Source organism: Sturnira hondurensis, unplaced genomic scaffold (genome assembly GCF_014824575.4).
Source record: "Sturnira hondurensis isolate 20B ecotype Veracruz unplaced genomic scaffold, ASM1482457v3 Scaffold0004136, whole genome shotgun sequence".
In the NCBI taxonomy this organism is placed as follows: Eukaryota; Metazoa; Chordata; class Mammalia; order Chiroptera; family Phyllostomidae; genus Sturnira; species Sturnira hondurensis.
This window is the reverse complement of record NW_028076767.1, coordinates 45595155-45614239: the sequence shown is the minus strand read 5'-3', so window position 1 is coordinate 45614239 and position 19085 is coordinate 45595155. Positions and strand designations below refer to the sequence as shown.

The 19085-nt window shown below is 41.4% G+C and overlaps 1 protein-coding gene across 1 annotated transcript in view; it reads right to left on the bottom strand.

Annotated features, from left to right (window-relative positions):
* Positions 1–447: 447 nt before the first annotated feature.
* LRP2 (LDL receptor related protein 2) overlaps positions 448–19085 on the bottom strand; it is a 196075-nt gene continuing 177437 nt past the window's right edge. Inside the window, exons 72-79 of the mRNA XM_037044526.1 lie at positions 17345–17435; positions 16427–16494; positions 15911–16028; positions 15305–15434; positions 7980–8081; positions 6162–6269; positions 2191–2262; positions 448–2009 (exon numbers count right to left, since the gene is read on the bottom strand). Of these exons, the coding sequence (XP_036900421.1) occupies positions 1848–2009; positions 2191–2262; positions 6162–6269; positions 7980–8081; positions 15305–15434; positions 15911–16028; positions 16427–16494; positions 17345–17435 (851 nt within the window). The 3' untranslated portion in view covers positions 448–1847. The remainder of the gene's footprint in view (positions 2010–2190; positions 2263–6161; positions 6270–7979; positions 8082–15304; positions 15435–15910; positions 16029–16426; positions 16495–17344; positions 17436–19085) is intronic.

Genomic DNA, 19085 nt, shown 5'->3' with positions numbered 1-19085 from the left:
ACATCAAAATACACCCACTGAAGCTGAATCCCAGTTCTGAACAAAGCGCCAGCCAGCTGTGACCATCTCCAGGTCTCTCAGCAGCAGATGCCTAAGGCTAAGCTCTGGGACACAATTAGGTCCAAAATGGGGAATCTGGCTGGGGCCTAGGGCACAAGGAAGGAAAAGGGGAGGTGGAACTTGGCTTTGAAAGGCAGTTAAGGGGGCTGCCCACACAGAGAGTTCAGGTGGGGACCTAAAGGAAGGCTTTTTCAGATTAGGTGACTCTTCTTTCTGAGATCACCCTGCCAGGCCTGTTAGGGCTGAGTGCTCTAGAAATTCCCATTTCTGTCTGAACCCTGGGCACCCCGGTTTCTGGGTTCCCTAGCACTCAAAGCCTCAAACGATCTGCACAGCAAAATATAAGATTCGTGGCCCCAGGCTTAAGAAGCACACAAAAGAAGTCTGATAAAATACAAATTTATTAGAAATTTCTCAGCAGCATCATTTCCATTTGCTTTTCTAATCAAAATACATTTCAAAGTAATTACAATGAGCACTCAAAATGTGAGCAGCAAATATTTTGAGAACTCAGGAATAAAATAATCAGTAGTACATGTTTCATTCATTCATTCACCCATCCATTCACTCAAGGTTTTAAAAATGTGCAATATTAGCACAGAGAGCCAGGAATGCTACTTAGTATGAAAATTGAATATTCCTGCCATTGTTCCGGTTGTAGAGACTTTACCCATATTCCAGAGAAGAGCTGGATTCTACAGTACATTCTGACATAAATGTGTGAATTAGCCAAAAGACCTAAAAATAAAAATCAAGAACAGTTTCCCTTTCTATTCATGTTTGACTTGGGAAATAAATAGTCGCTATAATGATAATCTCACACACAGAAACCCAGTTGAGGCTTTGCTTAACCAGTATTCTTTTCACATCTTACTTTACAAAGATACAGATTGGGTCTTAATAATTCAGCTACTGGGCTCCAGTTTCTAGGGCAGGTGACCGCCTGAGGTGCCAGGCAAGGACGGGTATCGCCCTGTGATCCGTCAAGTGAAGCAGGTCATTCGATTAGATACGAACACTTTGCAAACTAACTTGTACTTAACGACATGGGATTTTTTCACAGACATTAGAAAACAAAATGTTGCCTTGGCAACTGGTGAGATACACATGAAACAGAGTGTTCTGGTTAGACAATGGGAATATGCAGCAGGGTGAAACTGAACCGCCTTTTCTAACTTCTGCATTATCTGAGGTGTCAACAGTCAAATCCAGGTGCCTATATAATACACCAAGAGCCTCCACCAATACACCTATTAGTCAGGTTACCTGTGATACTGAACATTAATGAAGTCCTGATGCGTAAAAATGGACCCAGCAGTGGGTGGGGCCTGGATCCCTGTCCTGGATGATTCTGTAGGGAACACAGGTGGGGTGTCTTCTTTAGACACAGCCAAGGGCCCCAGGTCCATTCCTTTGTTCATGGGATCGTTCACTGTGATGACCACCAACCAATGCAGCAGGCAGTTTTATTAGCAAATTTAATGATGTGATCATCTTTCCCAAATTTACAAATGTACAAGGTATTTGTACCATTACCTTTAGATAGCTTCAGCGCAAAGATATACACACATATAGTACATTGTGATAATTATTTGTAAAAATATGAGATAGCATTAAGTAAAAAAAAATGACACACAAGACATAGTTCCACAGGCACTTCCAACTACAGGTGAACGGAGAAAAATATAGCTTTTTAATAAAGTACTGAATGTTAACTTTTTTTCATCTGTAAAAAATATCTGTGCAAAAGTGTGTTTCTCATTATTCCCTAAGTAATGGTAGCACTGCTACATCTCAGAGTCTTCTTTAACAAGGTTTGCTGTGTCTTTAAAAGTGTCTTCCGTGGCAGTATAGGCTGGAGCGGGGCTCCTTTTCGGACGAACTTGAGCAGGGGGAGAAGGTGACGGGGGTGAGGCCACAGCAGCGCCCTCCTTCTGCTCGTTGTCCATCTGAAACCACAAGGAAACAGGCGTTAGCCATCCATTCCCCCAGCAGGACAGCTGACGGCTTGTGTAAAGAAGACGAATCTTTGCCAGTTTGCTCAGAATATTCCAGCTGTATGTCCGAGTAAGACAAACAAGTTACTGCTAAGAAGAAACACCTGTGCTAAGCAAAAGTGTTAAAACTTACCTCTGCATAGACTGGATTTTCAAAGTTGGCAGTTTGTTTCAGTTTTCGTTTGAAGATATTCCATTTTGTTGCCTAAATGAAAAAGGGAAATCAGAAAGCCTTCAGCAATTTTGTATGGGTTTCTTCCCACGCCTAGATTTTAAAATTTTTCTTAATAAAGGATAAGCACCCTGGCTGGTGTAGCTCAGTGGATTCAGCACGGGCCTGTGAAGCAAAGGGTCACTGATTCGATTCCCAGTCAGGGCACATGCCTGGGTTGCAGGCCAGGTCCCCAGTAGGGGACACATTAGAGACAACCATACATGGATGTTTCTCTCCTACTCTTTCTCCTTCCCTTCCCCTCTTTCTAAAAATAAATACATAAAATATTTTTTGAAAAAAAGGAATAAGCAATTTGGAACCTAGGACCAGGGGACCTGGCTCAAGTGGTAAACTGTTCAATTTTTCTTTCAATGGTCCCTGAACAGTAACTGAAACTCTTTGGGCTCTTTTCATTTAATAATTTCAAAATACTTCCTTGGTTGGAAATTTATTTATTGAATTTATGCCCATAATATCTAGAAGCTGGTTTTTTGGGGGGCGGGTTTTTTTCGGGAGGGGGGGAGGGGGCGGTTTCTGGTTGCCTCTTGTATGTGTCCTGAGTAGGGACTGAACCGGCAACCCAGGCATGTGCCCTGACTGGGAATCAAACCTGCAATTTTTTGCTTTACAGGATGACGCCCAACCAACTGTGCCACACTGGCCAGGGCTATCTAGAAGCTTTGACAAAGGCAGGCAAGTTTTTTCAGGGTCTGCCTGACATTTTAAGGAAAAAGCCAGATTACAACTCTCATTTCATAAAATGGTATCTTGATCCTTGATCAATTCAAGCACATCCCTTCTTCTCTCATCATTCCCTCCTGGAATCATAGTAATAAGAGCAATAGCAAACACAGCTAACATTTATTGAGAGCTTGCTGTGTGTCAAGGACTAGTCTAAGAGTTTTACACGTTTCTGATTAATCTTCCTAATAATTCTGTGTGCCAGGTGCTCTTACTACCTTTATTTTACGGGCAAGAAAAATGGAATCACAGCAAGGTCAGATAACTAAATTGTAAGTGGGAAAGTGGGCAATGACTACGGAACTCAGAAGCCCATAAACAAAGGGACGCAGAGAGAGATCATCCCGGACTGACAGGTGGCCCATCTTGCTGAACAGCTGCTGGTGGTGGCAATGCTGGCCCAGCTCCGGCTGGGAGATGAAAGGGGACAAGGGAGCCAGGAAACAGACAGCCTTCTCTATCAGGTAGCTCAGGTATCCCATGTTTTACAGGGTGCCTCTGGCACTGTGAAAGTAGGGGGCCAATATCTGAAGGAGTGGGGAGCACGTGACTACAGGAGAAGTAGAAGAGACCGTCCCTTTAACCCACATCTAAGTGTGCACCTTCCTTAAATGTGGCCACCACCAAGGGGAAGGTGAAGACATTCGTGTCAGAGGCCAGCCTCTGGAAGCTTATGCTTAACTGGGAAAGGTCAAAGCTCTTAAGTCATGGCTCTGGTATGGAATGGCCACTTGGAATTAAGCAATTACTAACCAGAGAAACAGTGGTGATGTTCATTTTTATCTCCTTGGGAAATCCAGTGCATGTCAACATGACTTTTAGAGGATGACAGGACTGAGTTACAGCATTTCACGTTCTGAACTTTCAGTCCTTTGAGAAGACGTACGCAAAGGTGAGAGACACATGTATGAGGCCTTTGCCAAGTTAGTGCCAAACTAGGGTGATCCCAACCAGTGCCCCTGCTACTCGGAGCCACACTGGCTGTTATCGCAGTGCCTGGGGGGCAGCAGACGCAGGAAGACCCCTGGACATGCCACGGAGGACGGACCTCGTAGCAGGGGTGTCAGACTCATTTACACCAGGGGCCACATCAGCCTCACACTTGCCTTCAAAGGGCCGAATGTAACTTTAGGACGGTATAAATGTAACTGCTTCTTAACAGTTAAGCGAGAGCTCGGCGCTGCCACCAGGTAGAAACAAGGTGCCAGGTGGCTAAAACAAAGTGGAGGGCCGAGGGCCTTGTGTTTGCCACCTGTGCCTTAGAGAGTGTCAGAACAGGAACCTAATCAACAAAACAAAGAAGCAAAATATAACCAAAGACACTGAAATAGAGAACAGGCTGACAGTGACCAGAGGGGAGAGCAGAGGGGGATTTCAGGGGAAAAGGGGAAGGGTTTGCAGGAACAAGTATAAGGGACACATGGACAATAACAGGGGGCGGCGGAAACAGGAGGGAGGTGGAGAGGGCTGGGGGGTTGGGCTGGGGTAGGGGGAAAAGGCAGAAAACTGTACTTGAACAACAATTTAAAAAAAGAGAGAGAGGAAGAAGTAACGTACTACAAAGACGGAGATGAGAAAGAAAAGGACTACAATTGGTGAAGATCCACTGCTCTTATTTGAAAGGGTCTCTCCGTGTTCATCGGTTTTTGATGACTGATGAGTGTAGGTTAAAGGTGGCAGCATCCACACCATATTCCCCTTCCTGCTCAGACTGACAGAGGGCGGTGCAGGCAAGCTGCTCTCGCCACTCGAAACAGGCTGAGAAGAAAAGTCACACTGCCTTAGGGCTGAGTCAGACTTGGGGAACCAAATGTGTGATATGCAAGTATTCTGGTATCCATGGAAAAATTAGTCTTCAAAATCTCCTTTTTAAAGGTACTTTGAAAAAAAAAGTTCAGCTCCTTGAAAAATATAAAACTGGAAATTCCTTTCTAAGGCAATATCTGTGTGTGTGTCTGGCAAAGAAGGAATTAGTAAATGCAACCTGAAAAGGTAGACAGAAACCTTTCTTATAAGCTCTTCTCATTAACATTGTTTAGTTCAACTTTTATTTTGATCTGAACAAGCGGAACAGGAGCCAATATCTAAAGTACCTGAAAATCTAAAATGACCTCCAAGTTAACCTTGCAAATGCCAATCTGTTTATAGATTATGCAGTTTGAGAAACAAGGATTTTATAAAATGCTAAGATTTCTACCTCCCCTTAGACCTGTGTTTCTTTGTATTTTTTCACAGAAGACATAGAACCTTAAAACTGAGATATCCCAGGTCCTATCGTTCTCGACTGGGATCACAACACCCTGAGAGACGCCCTACAAAGAACAGTTTTATACCCCAGGAGCCCTCCCAACCAATATTGAGGCCAGTAGTGCCCTCAAGGAGAAACGTTGAGGACCCTAGTGCTTAGCGGCAAAATAGTTTGCCCAGAGTCAAACAGCTAGGTCTTAGCTAGCATGTTATGTGTCCATTAAAACTAGTAATATAATACATTACCCATTAGCATAAAATTTTATGTAAATTTATTTATTGAATTTCTCTTTATGGACCAAATAGCATAAAACTTTCAAGAGACCTGCGGGAATGGTAGAGAAGCTCTATCTAGTGGGTTTTTTTTCTTTTAATCTCCAGATTGAGGGCAATAATGTTGGCGGAGAGTTGGACCAATAGACAGATAGACGAAGAAGGTATAAATTAGTGCCATCTAGTGGTGAGCATAGGTGACAGCTGTAGAACTAAGAGCAACATACATTATTAAGGGACAAAGATGTAAACTGTATAAAACTGCATTACACAGTAAAGGAAAGTGTCTTCTATACGTATCCTTGATGCAGTGAGCTCTTCATTCATATTAAGTCATTTTCTCAAATTAAACACCTCTGGTCTGAAGAGGCTGGATCCAGATGCTCTTTTTTCTGCATGATCTCCCATGTCGCAAGGAACATTATTCCCATCTCAGTGTTGGAATATAGATTTATTTTGTGGGAAGTTTTTCAACTTATGATTTTTTAAAAATTTACCTTTAGTAACTGCCCACACATCTTAGGATCTGTGAGCCTATTGGAGTCTCCCTGATTTGCCTCGGATTAAATAAACCCAGCAGTTCCAAAGTCCTCTCAAATTCTACACCATGTCAGTGGTTAGTCCATTACCTGAGTTCCATCGGCACCTGGGGAAGCTGGCTTCGTGTCTGGAGCTAGCTCAGACGGGTTTATGGGACTCCCATAGTTCTTGTTTTCCACGTTTTCAGATGCAGTCACCTGTGCAAATATTAGAGGCCATTAACCAGTGCTGACAGAATTTGTGCTGTAAAGTTTCTTATCAAGTCTTTGGTTCTGCTTTTCCCACAGACATGGTCAGGCACCGATTTATTATGAGACTGACCCCAGGGCCCAGGAATAAATGCCACCCCCATCTTGCCAGCTACCACTTACTTAGTCATCCATCTCATGCCTTAATCCTGGGAGGCAAATGCACCCACCACTAGTAATAGCCATTTCTATTATCTTCTCTACGTCCTCTCACTCCTGCTATGGAGCATAGTTTTGGATAAAAGTTGTTCTGGTTGTACAATGACAGCCAACATCCCAGGAGGAAAGCATGAATTATTCCCAAACTCATTGGTGAACTGAGAATCTTATCAATGGATACTGAAAATAAAATTAATAATTTCAGAGAGACTGTTTAATGGGTTAAATTTTTATATATAAATTTTTATATGTTTTACTTTCCGATATTATTCTGTATTAGTTTCAGAAGTGTAGCATAGTGGCTAGAAAATCCTGTACTTTACAGAGTGGTCCCCCTGATGTTCAAGTACTCGCCTGGCCCCATACATAGTTATTTTGATACAATTCACTATATTCCCTGTGCTGTCACTTGTATCTCTGTGATTATCTGTAACTTCCAGAGGCCGAATTTTTTTAATGAGGCATAATGAAATTAACACTCCTCTAGACATTCCCTCTTAAGCCCAAATTACCATAAATATACAATCAATAAACTGCAGGATAGAAATTCACTCCTTTTCCTGCATTTTTACATTTACCACTTCGTTTCTTCTCAAACTTGGGTATGTGTTTCTAAACATGGCCTCATTTTATTTCAAGTGAAAATGCCAAAGAAAATATCGTAGCTGTTTCATCATGTGACTAAAGTTTTGCCATCCGGGTATCTAAGGATTAGGAAAAATGCTTTCAAGATTCAAATATTTCTGATCTTAAGAAAGCTATTCATAAAATAAACATTTGTATCTTGTATTAAAATGTGCCATTATCTTCTGAGCACAAAAGAAGTTTAGGGGTTAACAATAAAACTGTATTTCACTGAGGCGGGAGTTGTTTTGATGGAGGAATTCACGCTAACAGTTGGCCGGCACGGGAAGGGGTGTAGGAGCTCTTGATCGTGACCTAATGAAGTTTTCTCCTGCACACTCCTATCCCATCTCCCTGCCCTCCTAAGGATGAGTGAGTAGCGGGGATGCACCAGAGGAAATCTAGGTATCTGCCTCTCAGCTTTGGAGATGTTTGTACTTTTCAAAAAAGTACGGGAAAGGTGAGCAGGGAGAGGTCACCTAAAAATCACACACTTGTGATACCACTAAGAACCCAGAGAATATGTCCAGCCCCCCATATCTCTGCATAATGACCAGACAATCATCCACTCACTCACTTTACTAATATTCACAGGTTGCCTGTGTGTGTCAGACTCAGAATGAGTCCTCTTGCTTTGACCACTCAGCACGAAAAGGTGCTTGGTCATCCCCCCAGAACGGTCACCAAACTTCAACAACTACGCAGCAAAGTGGGTTTCTGATGATATTCAGGACTCATGTCCTTGGATCAGTCCTGTTATTACAGAGAGCAAAGCAGAGGATGGGGGTGAGGCAGCCCCTAAAAGAGTGTTCATTATGCAACAGAACAAGACCCAGCAGTAGTAACACCTGAAAGAAAGGCCATGTGGCTTCTCACCTGGGTTGGCTGAGCCATTTTAACAGCACTGTCCCCGGTTGCGTACATTGGGTTTTCAAATACTATGGGTTGTTTCCCCATCTCCATGGTAAAGTGATCACTCTGATGAAGGAAAAAAAATCACACCATACCGATCTGGTTCACGCATAGAGGAAGGTGTTCTCCTCATGCCTAGACACAGGCTAGGTGCTATGCCAAATTTATCCCCCAAAAGGTGCAAAAATAAATAAGCACACAACACAAGCACAAGCCCTCCATACAGGAATTTTCAACCCATTTCATCTCATGGCACATATAAACAAATTACTAAAAATTTTTGGCCCATCAAAAAATACATGTTTTGCTGATCTGACAGAGAAAATAGGTATAATTTTGATTCATCCACACCAGACTGCTATTATCATGGTGACTGTTGTCATTTTTCATTTGACAATCTAAAGGAAAAGAGGTCAGTGCCCCAGACTAAGTAGGTATTGCATGTTTTAAAAATTCTTTTAGCACACTAGTTGAAAATTGCTAATGTAAAATAAAAAATGGAGACACTCTTCCTGTATCTATGGCACCTCAATACGAACAACTCACTTGGGGATTGGGTTTGGACAACAGAGAATAGGGCGGGCAGTGGAAGAAGAGCAAAGAGAAGAGAAAGGGTGGGGAGAAAAAAAATGAATAGTATTGCACGTTTAGGCAGGAGCAAAAATGAAAGCTTTAGGGGAAAGGCAGAATACTGAAAATACTTTCCCTATACTGATTTCACTGTACTAGTCCACTCATGAAGTAATCCATTTGGTCCTCATAGTTAGTGATATTGTATCCATTCAACAGATGGGGCAGAGGGCGTCAGCAAGCTCCGTGCCTGTCATTACATACTTAGAAGGCAGCAAAGTTGTAATTTGAAGCAACCACTGACTCTAAATCACTGCTTATTCCATCATTATACAATGGGAGGAAAATAAACAACACTAGAAAATATATATTCCCTACTCTCTTCCCTACTTCTTCCTTTAAAAATACAAAAAGTCATCAAACAAAAAAAAGAATACCTTGGCCTGTCTCCTTCATCAAAAATTATAAGACTGTTTAAGATTCTAATTAAATTTAAGACTGTTTAGAGGAAACCCAAAATGACAGAGAAGTAAGTGGAAGCTATGCTAAATCCCAGGACCAAACTGGAATTATAACTAAATTAAAGAAAATTCATCCTGACTAACCAACACTAGCTGGAGAGAAGGCTTACAACCAGGGACTTACAGAAGAAATCACTTCACCACAACAAGACTGGTAGGGAATGTTGGGGTGCAAAGGGCTGGCTGGGCTCTCAGGGGCAGCAGCTGAAGTTCTGGAGGGATATTTCAGTGTCTGGGAGAGGGGTCTCCAAGAAGTGTGGAGTCCAAACCCCAAGCTGGGCTCCCAAGCCTCGAGCACCAGAACAAGGAAAAGAACCTAAATAACATCTGGCTATGAAAAGCAGTGGGGCTTCTGTCTGCAGAGAGCCTCTTAAAGGACCAAAGCACAAAAGTTAATCTGCAGCCACATACCCTGGGCTCTGACAGAGTAGACTAGAGATGCATGAGGAGAGTCTTGGGTTGGTGGACAGAGAGAGCTGCAGGGTCAGCTACCAGGAAGCCTGTGCCAAGTCATTCCCCATACTATGGAGGCCACCTTTCTCAGGCAGAGCACTGCCCTCCAAGCCTGAGGGGAAGCAACAGCTCCACGCATAGGAATCCCTCTTGCCATACCTCATGGAGCTGAAGGCTGGCTACTGAAGGGTACAGCTGGAGGCTATTTCAGCAACAACCTAACAGAAAGCCTTCAGACCATCAAGGATTGCTGGGAGCTCTGAGGCTTTAGCTGACCCTCCCCCCAGCATGGTGCTGGTAAAAGCTGGCCTTGGTCCACAGCCAGGTTTTTCTGCACACCAACAGGACCAGCAGAGAGGGAGCCACATATTGTAGATCTCTGATAGCTCCAAACAGGTTGACCAGGGCCAGTTACAAGCAGCATCTGACAAATGCCTACACCAGAGTCTTTGCAGATCCATTTAATACACAGAAACAAATACAAAGAAGCAGCCAAAATGTGAAGACAAAAAAACAGGTCCCAGATGCAAGAACAAGAGAATACTCCAGAAGAACTAAATGAGATGAAGGCAAGTAATTTATCAGATATAGAGTTTAGAGTAATGATTGTAAGGATACTCAATGGCATGGAAAATGGCATAGAAACCATAAAAAAGGACCAAGCAGAAATAACAAATGCAATATCTGAAATCAATAATACACTGGAAGGAATAAATAGTAGGTCGGGTGAAGCAGAGTACAGAACCAGCAATTTGGAAGATAAGGTAGAAAAAACACCCAAACAGAGCAACAAAAAGAAAAAAGAATTTTAAAAGATGAGAAGAATTTAAGAAACCCTTGGGACAACACGAGGCATAACAACATCCTCATCATGGGAACACCAGAAAAAGAAGAGAGTGAGCAAGGGATCAAGAACCTATTTGAAGAAACAATGATAGAAAACTTCCCTAATCTTCCCTAAACATCCAGTCCAGGAAGCTCAGAGGATCCCAAACAAGATGAACCAAAAGAGGTCTACACCAAGACACACCATAACTAAAATCACAAAGGTTAAAGACAAGGAAGGAATACTAAAAACCTTGAAAAGAAAAAGCAGTTAGTTACCTACAAGGGAGCTCCAATTAATCTGTCACCTGATTTCTCAACAGAAACATTTCAAATCAGAAGGGATTAGCATGAAATATTCCAGGTGATGAAAGGCAAGGACCTACAACCAAGGCTACTTCACCCAGCAAGGCTCTCATTTCAAACTGAAGGCAAAATTAGGAAAAAAGGTTCAAGGAGTTTGTTAACACCAAACCAGTACTGCAAAATATGTCAGAGGGCTTACTTCAAGAAGAAGGGGAAAAAGAAAAAGAAAAACAGAAGAACATAGTTTAACAATAAATGGCAACAAATACATATCTATCAATAATCATCTTAAATGTAAATGGCTTACATGCTCCAACCAAAATACATGGGGTAGCTGAATGGGTAAGAAAACAACCCATACATATGCTGCCTCCAAAAGATCCACTTCAGATCAAAAGATACACAGAGACTAAGAGTAAAGGAATGGAAAAAAATACTTCGTGCAATTGAAAAAAGGAAAAAAAAGCTGAGGTAACAACACCTATATCTGACAAAATAGACTTTAAAACCAAGGCTATAGTAAGAGACAAAGAAGGACACTACACAATGATAAAGGGAACAACCCAACAAGAGGATATAACTCTAGTAAACATTTACGAACCCAGCACAGGAGCACCTAAATAGGTAAAGCAAATCTTGATGGGCATAAAGGAGAAGATCAACAGAAATACAGTCATACTAGGGGATTTTAACACCCTATTAACTTCAAAGGCTAGATCTTTTAGACAGAAAAACAACAAGGAAAAAGTACCCTTAACACACTAAATCAAATGAATTTAACTGATATATTCAGAGCATTTCACCCCAAAACAGCAGATTATACATACTTTTAAAATGCACATGGAATGTTTTCTAGGATAGGTCACATGTTGGGACACAAACAAGTGTCCCAAGCAAGTCTCAATAAATTAAATAAGAAAAAAGTATATCAAGCATCTTCTATGACTGCAATGCTATGAAACTATAAATCAATCACAAGAACACAGAAAAACACACAAAGACATGGAAGCTAAATAACATGTTACTAAACAATTAATGGGTCAACAACAAGATCAAGGGAGAAATAAAAAATTACCTTGAAACAAATGAAAATAAGGACACAACAACCCCAAATCTGTGGGACACAGAGAAAGCAGTCCTCAGAAGGAAATTCATAGCATTTTGAGGTCTATCAAAAGAAAGAAAGAGAGAGAGAAAGAAAGAAAGAAAGAAAGAAAGAAAGAAAGAAAGAAAGAAAGAAAGAAAGAAAGAAAGAAAGAAAGAAACTCAAATAAACAGTCACTTTACACTTAAAGAAACCTGAAAAAAAAAAAACCAACAAACAAAGCCTACAATGAGTACAAGAAAGAAAATAATAAAGGTCAGAGCAGAAACAAACAAAACAGTCTTAAAAATGATACAAAAGAGCAATGAATCCAAGAGCTGGTTCTTTGAAAGAATACACAAGATTGACACACCTTTGTCAATCCTGACACACCTTGATAACCACACTCATCAAGAAAAAGACAGAAAGGACCCAAATGAATAAAATCAGAAATGAAAGAGGAGAAATGACCACTGACACCAAAGAAATACAAAAGATTGAAAGAAAATATTATAAACACCTATATGCCAACACATTGTACCGCCTGGTTGAAATGGATAAATTCCTAAAAACATACAATCTTCCAAAACTAAATCAGAAAGAATCAGAGAATCTGAATGGACAGATTACACCTAGTGAAATTGAAGCAGTCATCAAAAAGCTCCCAACAAACAAGAGTCCTGGACCAGACGGCTTCACAAGTGAATTTTACCACACACTCTGAGAACTAATACCTCTCCTTCTCAAACTATTTCAAAATATCCAAGAGAAGGGAAGACTCCCAAGCCCATTTTATAAGGTTAGCATTATTCTAATTGCAAAACCAGATACAGACACCACAAAAAAAGAAAATTGTAGGCCAATATGCCTGATGAACATAGATGCTAAAATCCTCAAAAAAATATTAGAAAACCAAATACAGCAATGCATCAAAAAGCTCATCCACCATAATCAAGTGGGATTCATTCTGGGAATTCAAGGTTGGTACAGCATTTGCATATCAATGAATGTGATTCACCACATAAACAAAATGAACGATAAAAACCACGTGATCATATCAATAGATGCAGGAAAAACATTTGATAAAATCCAGCACTCATTTATGAAAAAAACCTCTCAGCAAAGTGGGAATAGCAACATAATAAAGGCCATACATGAGAAACCCACAGCCAATTATCATAACTCAAGGACAAAACTACAAGCGTTCCCCTTAAGACCAGGCACAAGAGAGGAATGTCTGCTTTCACCTCTCTTATTCAACATAGTACTGGAAGTCCTAGCCATAGCAATCTGACAAGAAGAAGAAATAAGAGGCATCCAAATTGTAAAGGAAAAAGTAAAACCATCTCTGTTTGCAGATGACATAATACTGTACATAGAGGACCCCAAAAGTTCCACCAAGAAACTACTAGAAATGATAAATGAATTCAGCAAAGTAGCAGAATACAAAATTAATCAGTTGCAGAAATCAGTTGTATTTTTATATGCCGATAATGAACTAACTGAAAGGAAAATTAAGAAAAACAATCCCATCCACAATTGCTTCAAAAAGAATAAAATACCTAGGAGTAAATCAAACCAAAGATGTAAAAGACCTGTCTTTGGAAAATTATAAGACACTGAAGAAAGAAACTGAAGAAGATACAAATAAGTGAAAATACATACTTTGTTCATGGATAGGAATAATTAACATCTCTATAATGTGTATGCTACTCAAAGCAATCTATAGATTCAATTTATCAAGATTGCAGTGGCATATTTCACAGAATTAGAACAAATATTTCCAAAACTTATATGAAACCACAAATGGCCCCCATAGCAACAGTGATCTTGAGAAAGAAAAACAAACTGGAGGAATTACACTACCTAACATGAAACTATACTATAAGGCCACAGGGATCACAACAGCATGGTACTGGTAGTGTGCTGCGTGTGTTTTTTTCATCAAAAACAGACACATAGATTAATGGAACTGAATAGAAAGCCCAGAAATAAACCCACATCTTTACAGTCAATTAATATTTGACAGAGGAAGCAAGCACATGCAATGAGGTAAAGATAGTTTATTAAATAAATGGTGTTGGGAAAATTGGACAGACAAAAATATAACTAGACCACCTCCTTAAACCACACACAAGAATAAATCCAAAATGGATTAAAGACTTAACTGTTAGACCTGAAACGGTAAAAATCCTGGAAGAAAACATAAGTAGTACAATCTCAGACCTAGCTCATAGTTATATTTTATCTGATATATTTCCTCAGATAAGAGAAACAAAAGGAAAAAAACAAATAGGGCTATATTGAACTAAAAATTTTACATGGCAAAAGAAACCATCAACAAAATCAAGATACAACCCATGGAACGAAAGAACATATTCACCAACACATCTGATAAGGGGTTACTATCCCAAATTTATAAAGAACTTATAAAACTCAATACCAAAAAACAAATAATCCAATTCAAAATTGGGCAAAGGACCTGAATAGACACTTCTCCAAAGAAGACATACGGATGGCCAATAAATATATGAAAAGATGCTCAACGTCACTAATCATTAGAGAAATGCAAATTAAAGCCACAACGAGATACCACCCCATACCTGTCAGAACGGCTGTCATCAGTAAATCAACAAACAAGTGCTGGTGAGGATGTGGAGAGAGAGGGACTATTTTGCACTGTTGGAGGAATGCAGATTGGTGCAGCCACTCTAGAAAGCAGTACAGAGGTACCTCAAAAAATTAAAAATGGATCTGCCTTTGACACAGTGATCCCAGTTGTGAGAATATATCCAAAGAAATCCAAAACATTAATTTAAAAGAATACAAGCAACCTGCTATGTTCATTGCAGCATTATTTACAATTGCCGAGATAGGGAAGCAGCCCAAGTGTCTATCAATAGATGAGTGGATAAAACTATGGAATATTTATATAATGGAACTCTACTTAGCTGTAAACAAAAAGAAATTTCTACCCTTTGCAACGGTATGGATGGACCTGGAAAACATTATGCTAAGGGAAATAAGTCAATCAGAGAAAGACAAATACCATACAACTTCACTCACATGTGGAATCTAATGAACAAACTGAACTAACAAGCAAAACAGAGACAGACTACTAGATGGAAAACAGATGACAGCTATGGGGGAGGGGGGCAGGTGAGGGGGTAAAGTGATCAAGCAAAACCAGAAAGGACTATGGACGTGGACAACAGTGTGGTGATGGCAGGAGGGGAGAGAGTGTAAGGGGGATAAATGGTGATGGAAAAAATATACTGAGACTGTTCAGAATTCCAATTCAACAGTGTGGCATATAGAGCAAGGGTAAGTTTCAATTTTATTACTATTTTGGGACACATTTCTGCAACAAACCTAATGCTTCCTAACTTTGTCATTAAGGTGAAGAGTTTATTCTGAGAGGCCTCCTATCTTTTTTTTCCTGGGATAACTTTATTCTCTACAACAAGTGTTTCTTTCACAAAACAGTAAAAATGACAACCTTCCAACAGTCACTGTGGAACCCCACTCACCATCACCACTGCTCTGTCAATAGCAGACTCGGGTCCAAACCCAGATATTCCAATATCCATATTACCATCGGCCCCCGATCTGAAGGTCACCCCATTTCCGTTTTCAGAGGATTTGACAAGACTGCTTAAACTGAAAAGAAGTCATCAAAACAGTGATATGTTACTGCTTTTTGTAACAACGCTTCATAATGATAATACCCTTTCCTCCACATCACTAAGTCTCGCAAAAAGGAAATGCTCATTGTTCACTCTGAATTTACACATCGGGTTCGCTAGTGAGTTCCCTCCGCTCCCTGGAAGTGCTAAGCTCGGGATCTGAGAGGGACCCAACTTGACCTTCACAGGAGTGAAGCCTTTCTCCAGCCCCATCTGAGTGCCCACCAGCAGACACCACCATTGGACTGTAAAATGGGATTTGCATTCAGGCTTCCAAGAAGCACTTGATTGAGAATTTGTGATTTGAAGGGACTGCTTCAAGTTCACTACTTTTTGTTTCTGAAGAATAGATGAACTGTGTATTGTGCTCTTTTAACTTAAAAAAAAATGTTTCCCCAGAGTTGCATCTCCCCAGCTTCCAAAATCAATATGCCACATAATGAAACTGACCTTGGCAGCTTGGGCAGAGAGGGCAAAAGGGAGCCGGTTTTCCTATAGTGGAAAAATCCCAGCGTGGCCAGAGCTCCAATTATGATGATCAGGATGATGGTCAACAGCACGGCCGTTGCTGCCATCGAGGAGGGAAGAAGAAGCAAACATGTTACCACGCGAAGGAGAAGAGCCAGTCTTCGCCGAAGAAGCGGGGGACTGGAACCCTTCGTCCGTCAAAGACCGGGTTAACGGGATGTAAACGGCATTCGGTTCAGGCTCTGTGAACGGTTTCCAGATCGCTCACATTCTTTTTTTTTTTTTAAATATATTTTATTTATTTGTTTTAGATGGGAAGGGAAGGAGAGAAATATCAATGTATGGTTGCCTCTCATGAGTCCCCTGCTGGGAACTGGCCTGCAACCCAGGCATGTGCCCTGACTGGGAATCAAACCGCGATCGTGTGGTTCGCAGGCCCTCGCTCAATCCACTGAGCTACACCAGCCAGGGCAGATCGCTCACATTCTTAAAACTTACTTGTTCCTGGAGAAATGCCTCTCGAAAGCCCTATTTCACAGTAACTTCCCATGTAGCCACTCGGACACCTGAAAGTAAAAGAAGAATTGTTCACAAGGTACTGCCTTCTTAGGTGTCTACTGCAATTGTGTAAGCGCATCTTGAGGTAGAGCAAGGCTTGGCTGAGTAAATTATACACTGAACAGACAACAGTGTCCTGCACGATTTTCATTTACTCTGCCTGAGATGAGGAACAGAGTGAAGGGTAACCCGACTTTGGAAATTCACTCTCCGTGTAACAGCTATGGCATCTACAAGGTCGACCTCATCAGATACACCTACCGGTGTCTTCTCTAACCTGTGGAATTTTTCCTTATAAAGAAAAAACAGAAAGCATGATTGTCTTTTTTCCCTGGCTCTGCTTTTAGTAAATACTTCTGAAAGAGCCCCGCTTCTCTTATCCTGTATTAGCGCTTTCTCAATAACTCTCCTCTTCCCAAGTCTCAAGCCGAGTCTCTGCTCACCACGGGCCCCTAGTCTCCAAGCAGCTTTGCTGGCAGCTGCTCTCCCACCGTCCAGTTATAACTGACCATCCCCAGGGAGCGGGAAAGCGTGGTAGGTGCCCTTTCTCTAACTCCCTGCTCTCCCAAAGTGGGGCCCACAGTCCTGTGGCACCTCCTGGGAGCTTGTTAGGAATGCCGAATCCCTCTGAATGACAAGGGCATTTGATCCAGGCCCCGAGGGGTTCGTAAGCATGCTACAGTTTGAGAAGCGCTGCCTTAGTTCTCTCTGGACTTCCTAAGGGAGGGCAAGCTGGTTAAGACGGAACAATTAGTGAACTGCCAAGGCTTCTGTGCTTGTTCTTCTGGCAACTTTCAGGTCTTGAATTCCCCCAGAAGAGGCAAATCCTACAGCTCGGGCCTCAACATTCAGACTTACTTGCATTTGGGGAGGTCATTTTCATCAAAATAGCAATTTCCTCCGTGCATACACCTGCATGGGAGGGGCATGATGATAGGATTTTCGATGGCTGCAGAAAGGGAAGGCCATGCACGTGTTAGTCAGCATACTTAGCAGAGCACCTAAACCATGCAAATTGCTTCCAGCCCAGGGTCAAGGGTGGGGATGGGGTAGTTGGGGGCAGGACAGCTAATTAGTCTCCCTATCAAAAAAACGTTACCTTCCCCTTGAGTCAGGTGAATTTCCTTATCAATATCCTTATCAATAATAAGGTCTTGGAGAATAACATACATTTGATAGAAAGAAAAGGGCAGTGTATAGCATCTCCCCCACAAAAAACAGTGTAGAGATGCTAGGCTCCACAACAGACATTAATAGTTCAAAGAAACTGTGGTAAAGAAATCTCTTAGGACATCCACCTTCTCATTTGAAGCGTCCATCTGCTCTGTGAACCCCATTAAAACCAAGAGTTCAATTTAGGCACACCTCCAGACTTCAACTAAAGGCTCCAAAGCATCAGTAACCCATCCATCAATAAACAGACACACGGATACAGATACGCAGATGCGTGACAGACAGCTGGTTGGAGACCTGGTTTTTTCAAACTATTTTGGACCTGATGTTCCAAACTATCCTTGCTCTTGGTCCCGGCTCCAGCTCAGGCCCTAAGGATCCCCTGGATATGGCTGATGGGTCACTGGAGTTTGTCTTATACCCAGAAGATACTTAGCAAGTACGGATCACCTGTGTGCTTGTTTAAGGAGCTCTAACACCCCTCTGGCACAGTCCCTCATTTTGAATCTCTGCTCGAAATCCCTTTCGTCAGAGAGCCTTTCCCGGGCTCGCTAGCTCACTCTCACCCCATCCCTCGTAGGCTTCTTCCAGTTTCTCCTTTCCCTTTTTACCACCTGACATCATATGTGTACTGGGTTGTTGTCCTATTAGAATATAAGCTCAACGAGACCAGGGTTTTTGTCTGTTTGCACTATCTCTAGCCCTTAGAACAGCCCTTAGCACATAGTAGGCACTCAGTAAACTCTTTTAAATGTGAATCTTAATATAATCCACTTGGTTAGAAATGAGCAAAGTAGTAGATCAGGTGACAACCTGGACAACATCTCTCCTTCGGTGTGAGGTTGTAATAAATGTCAGGATGATTCATCTACAGCACAGAACAAATCTCGAAAGCTTTAAATCGTCATTTTGCTCAAAATAATGCTAAATATTGTAATCTTGCCAATATTTCCCATAGCACTGGGATGAGAGTGAGGATAGGGGAAGGGAGGCAGGGAGAAGCAGTTTCTTTCCTGGGTTCATTCTATAAACCTGTCAAACTCTTCACCGTGGTTGAGACGTCAAAAGGCAGAGCCTTGCTTAGCTGCTTGCTCCCCCTGGTGGTGGAAGGTGGTTAAGCCTCTGTATTCTCCATCAGTTAAAACAGGGACGTAAGTAAGCCATAAAATGGGCCGCTAGTGAAATGCAGAATGATTTTTTAAACGTACTTATAAAGCATTGAAAACTAGTTACAGGCACTAATTATTCTCCTTAATTTAAAAATTATTGAAAAAAATGTCTTGCCACCCACAGATCATTCAAAAGATTTCTCACTCCAGCTCCACCTCCCAACAGCACCAGGTACATTGTAAAATGTGGTCCTTTTTGCACTTGTCAAAGCTTCAGAATGAACATGTGAGGAAAACAGCCAACCCCCTCTAGCCCT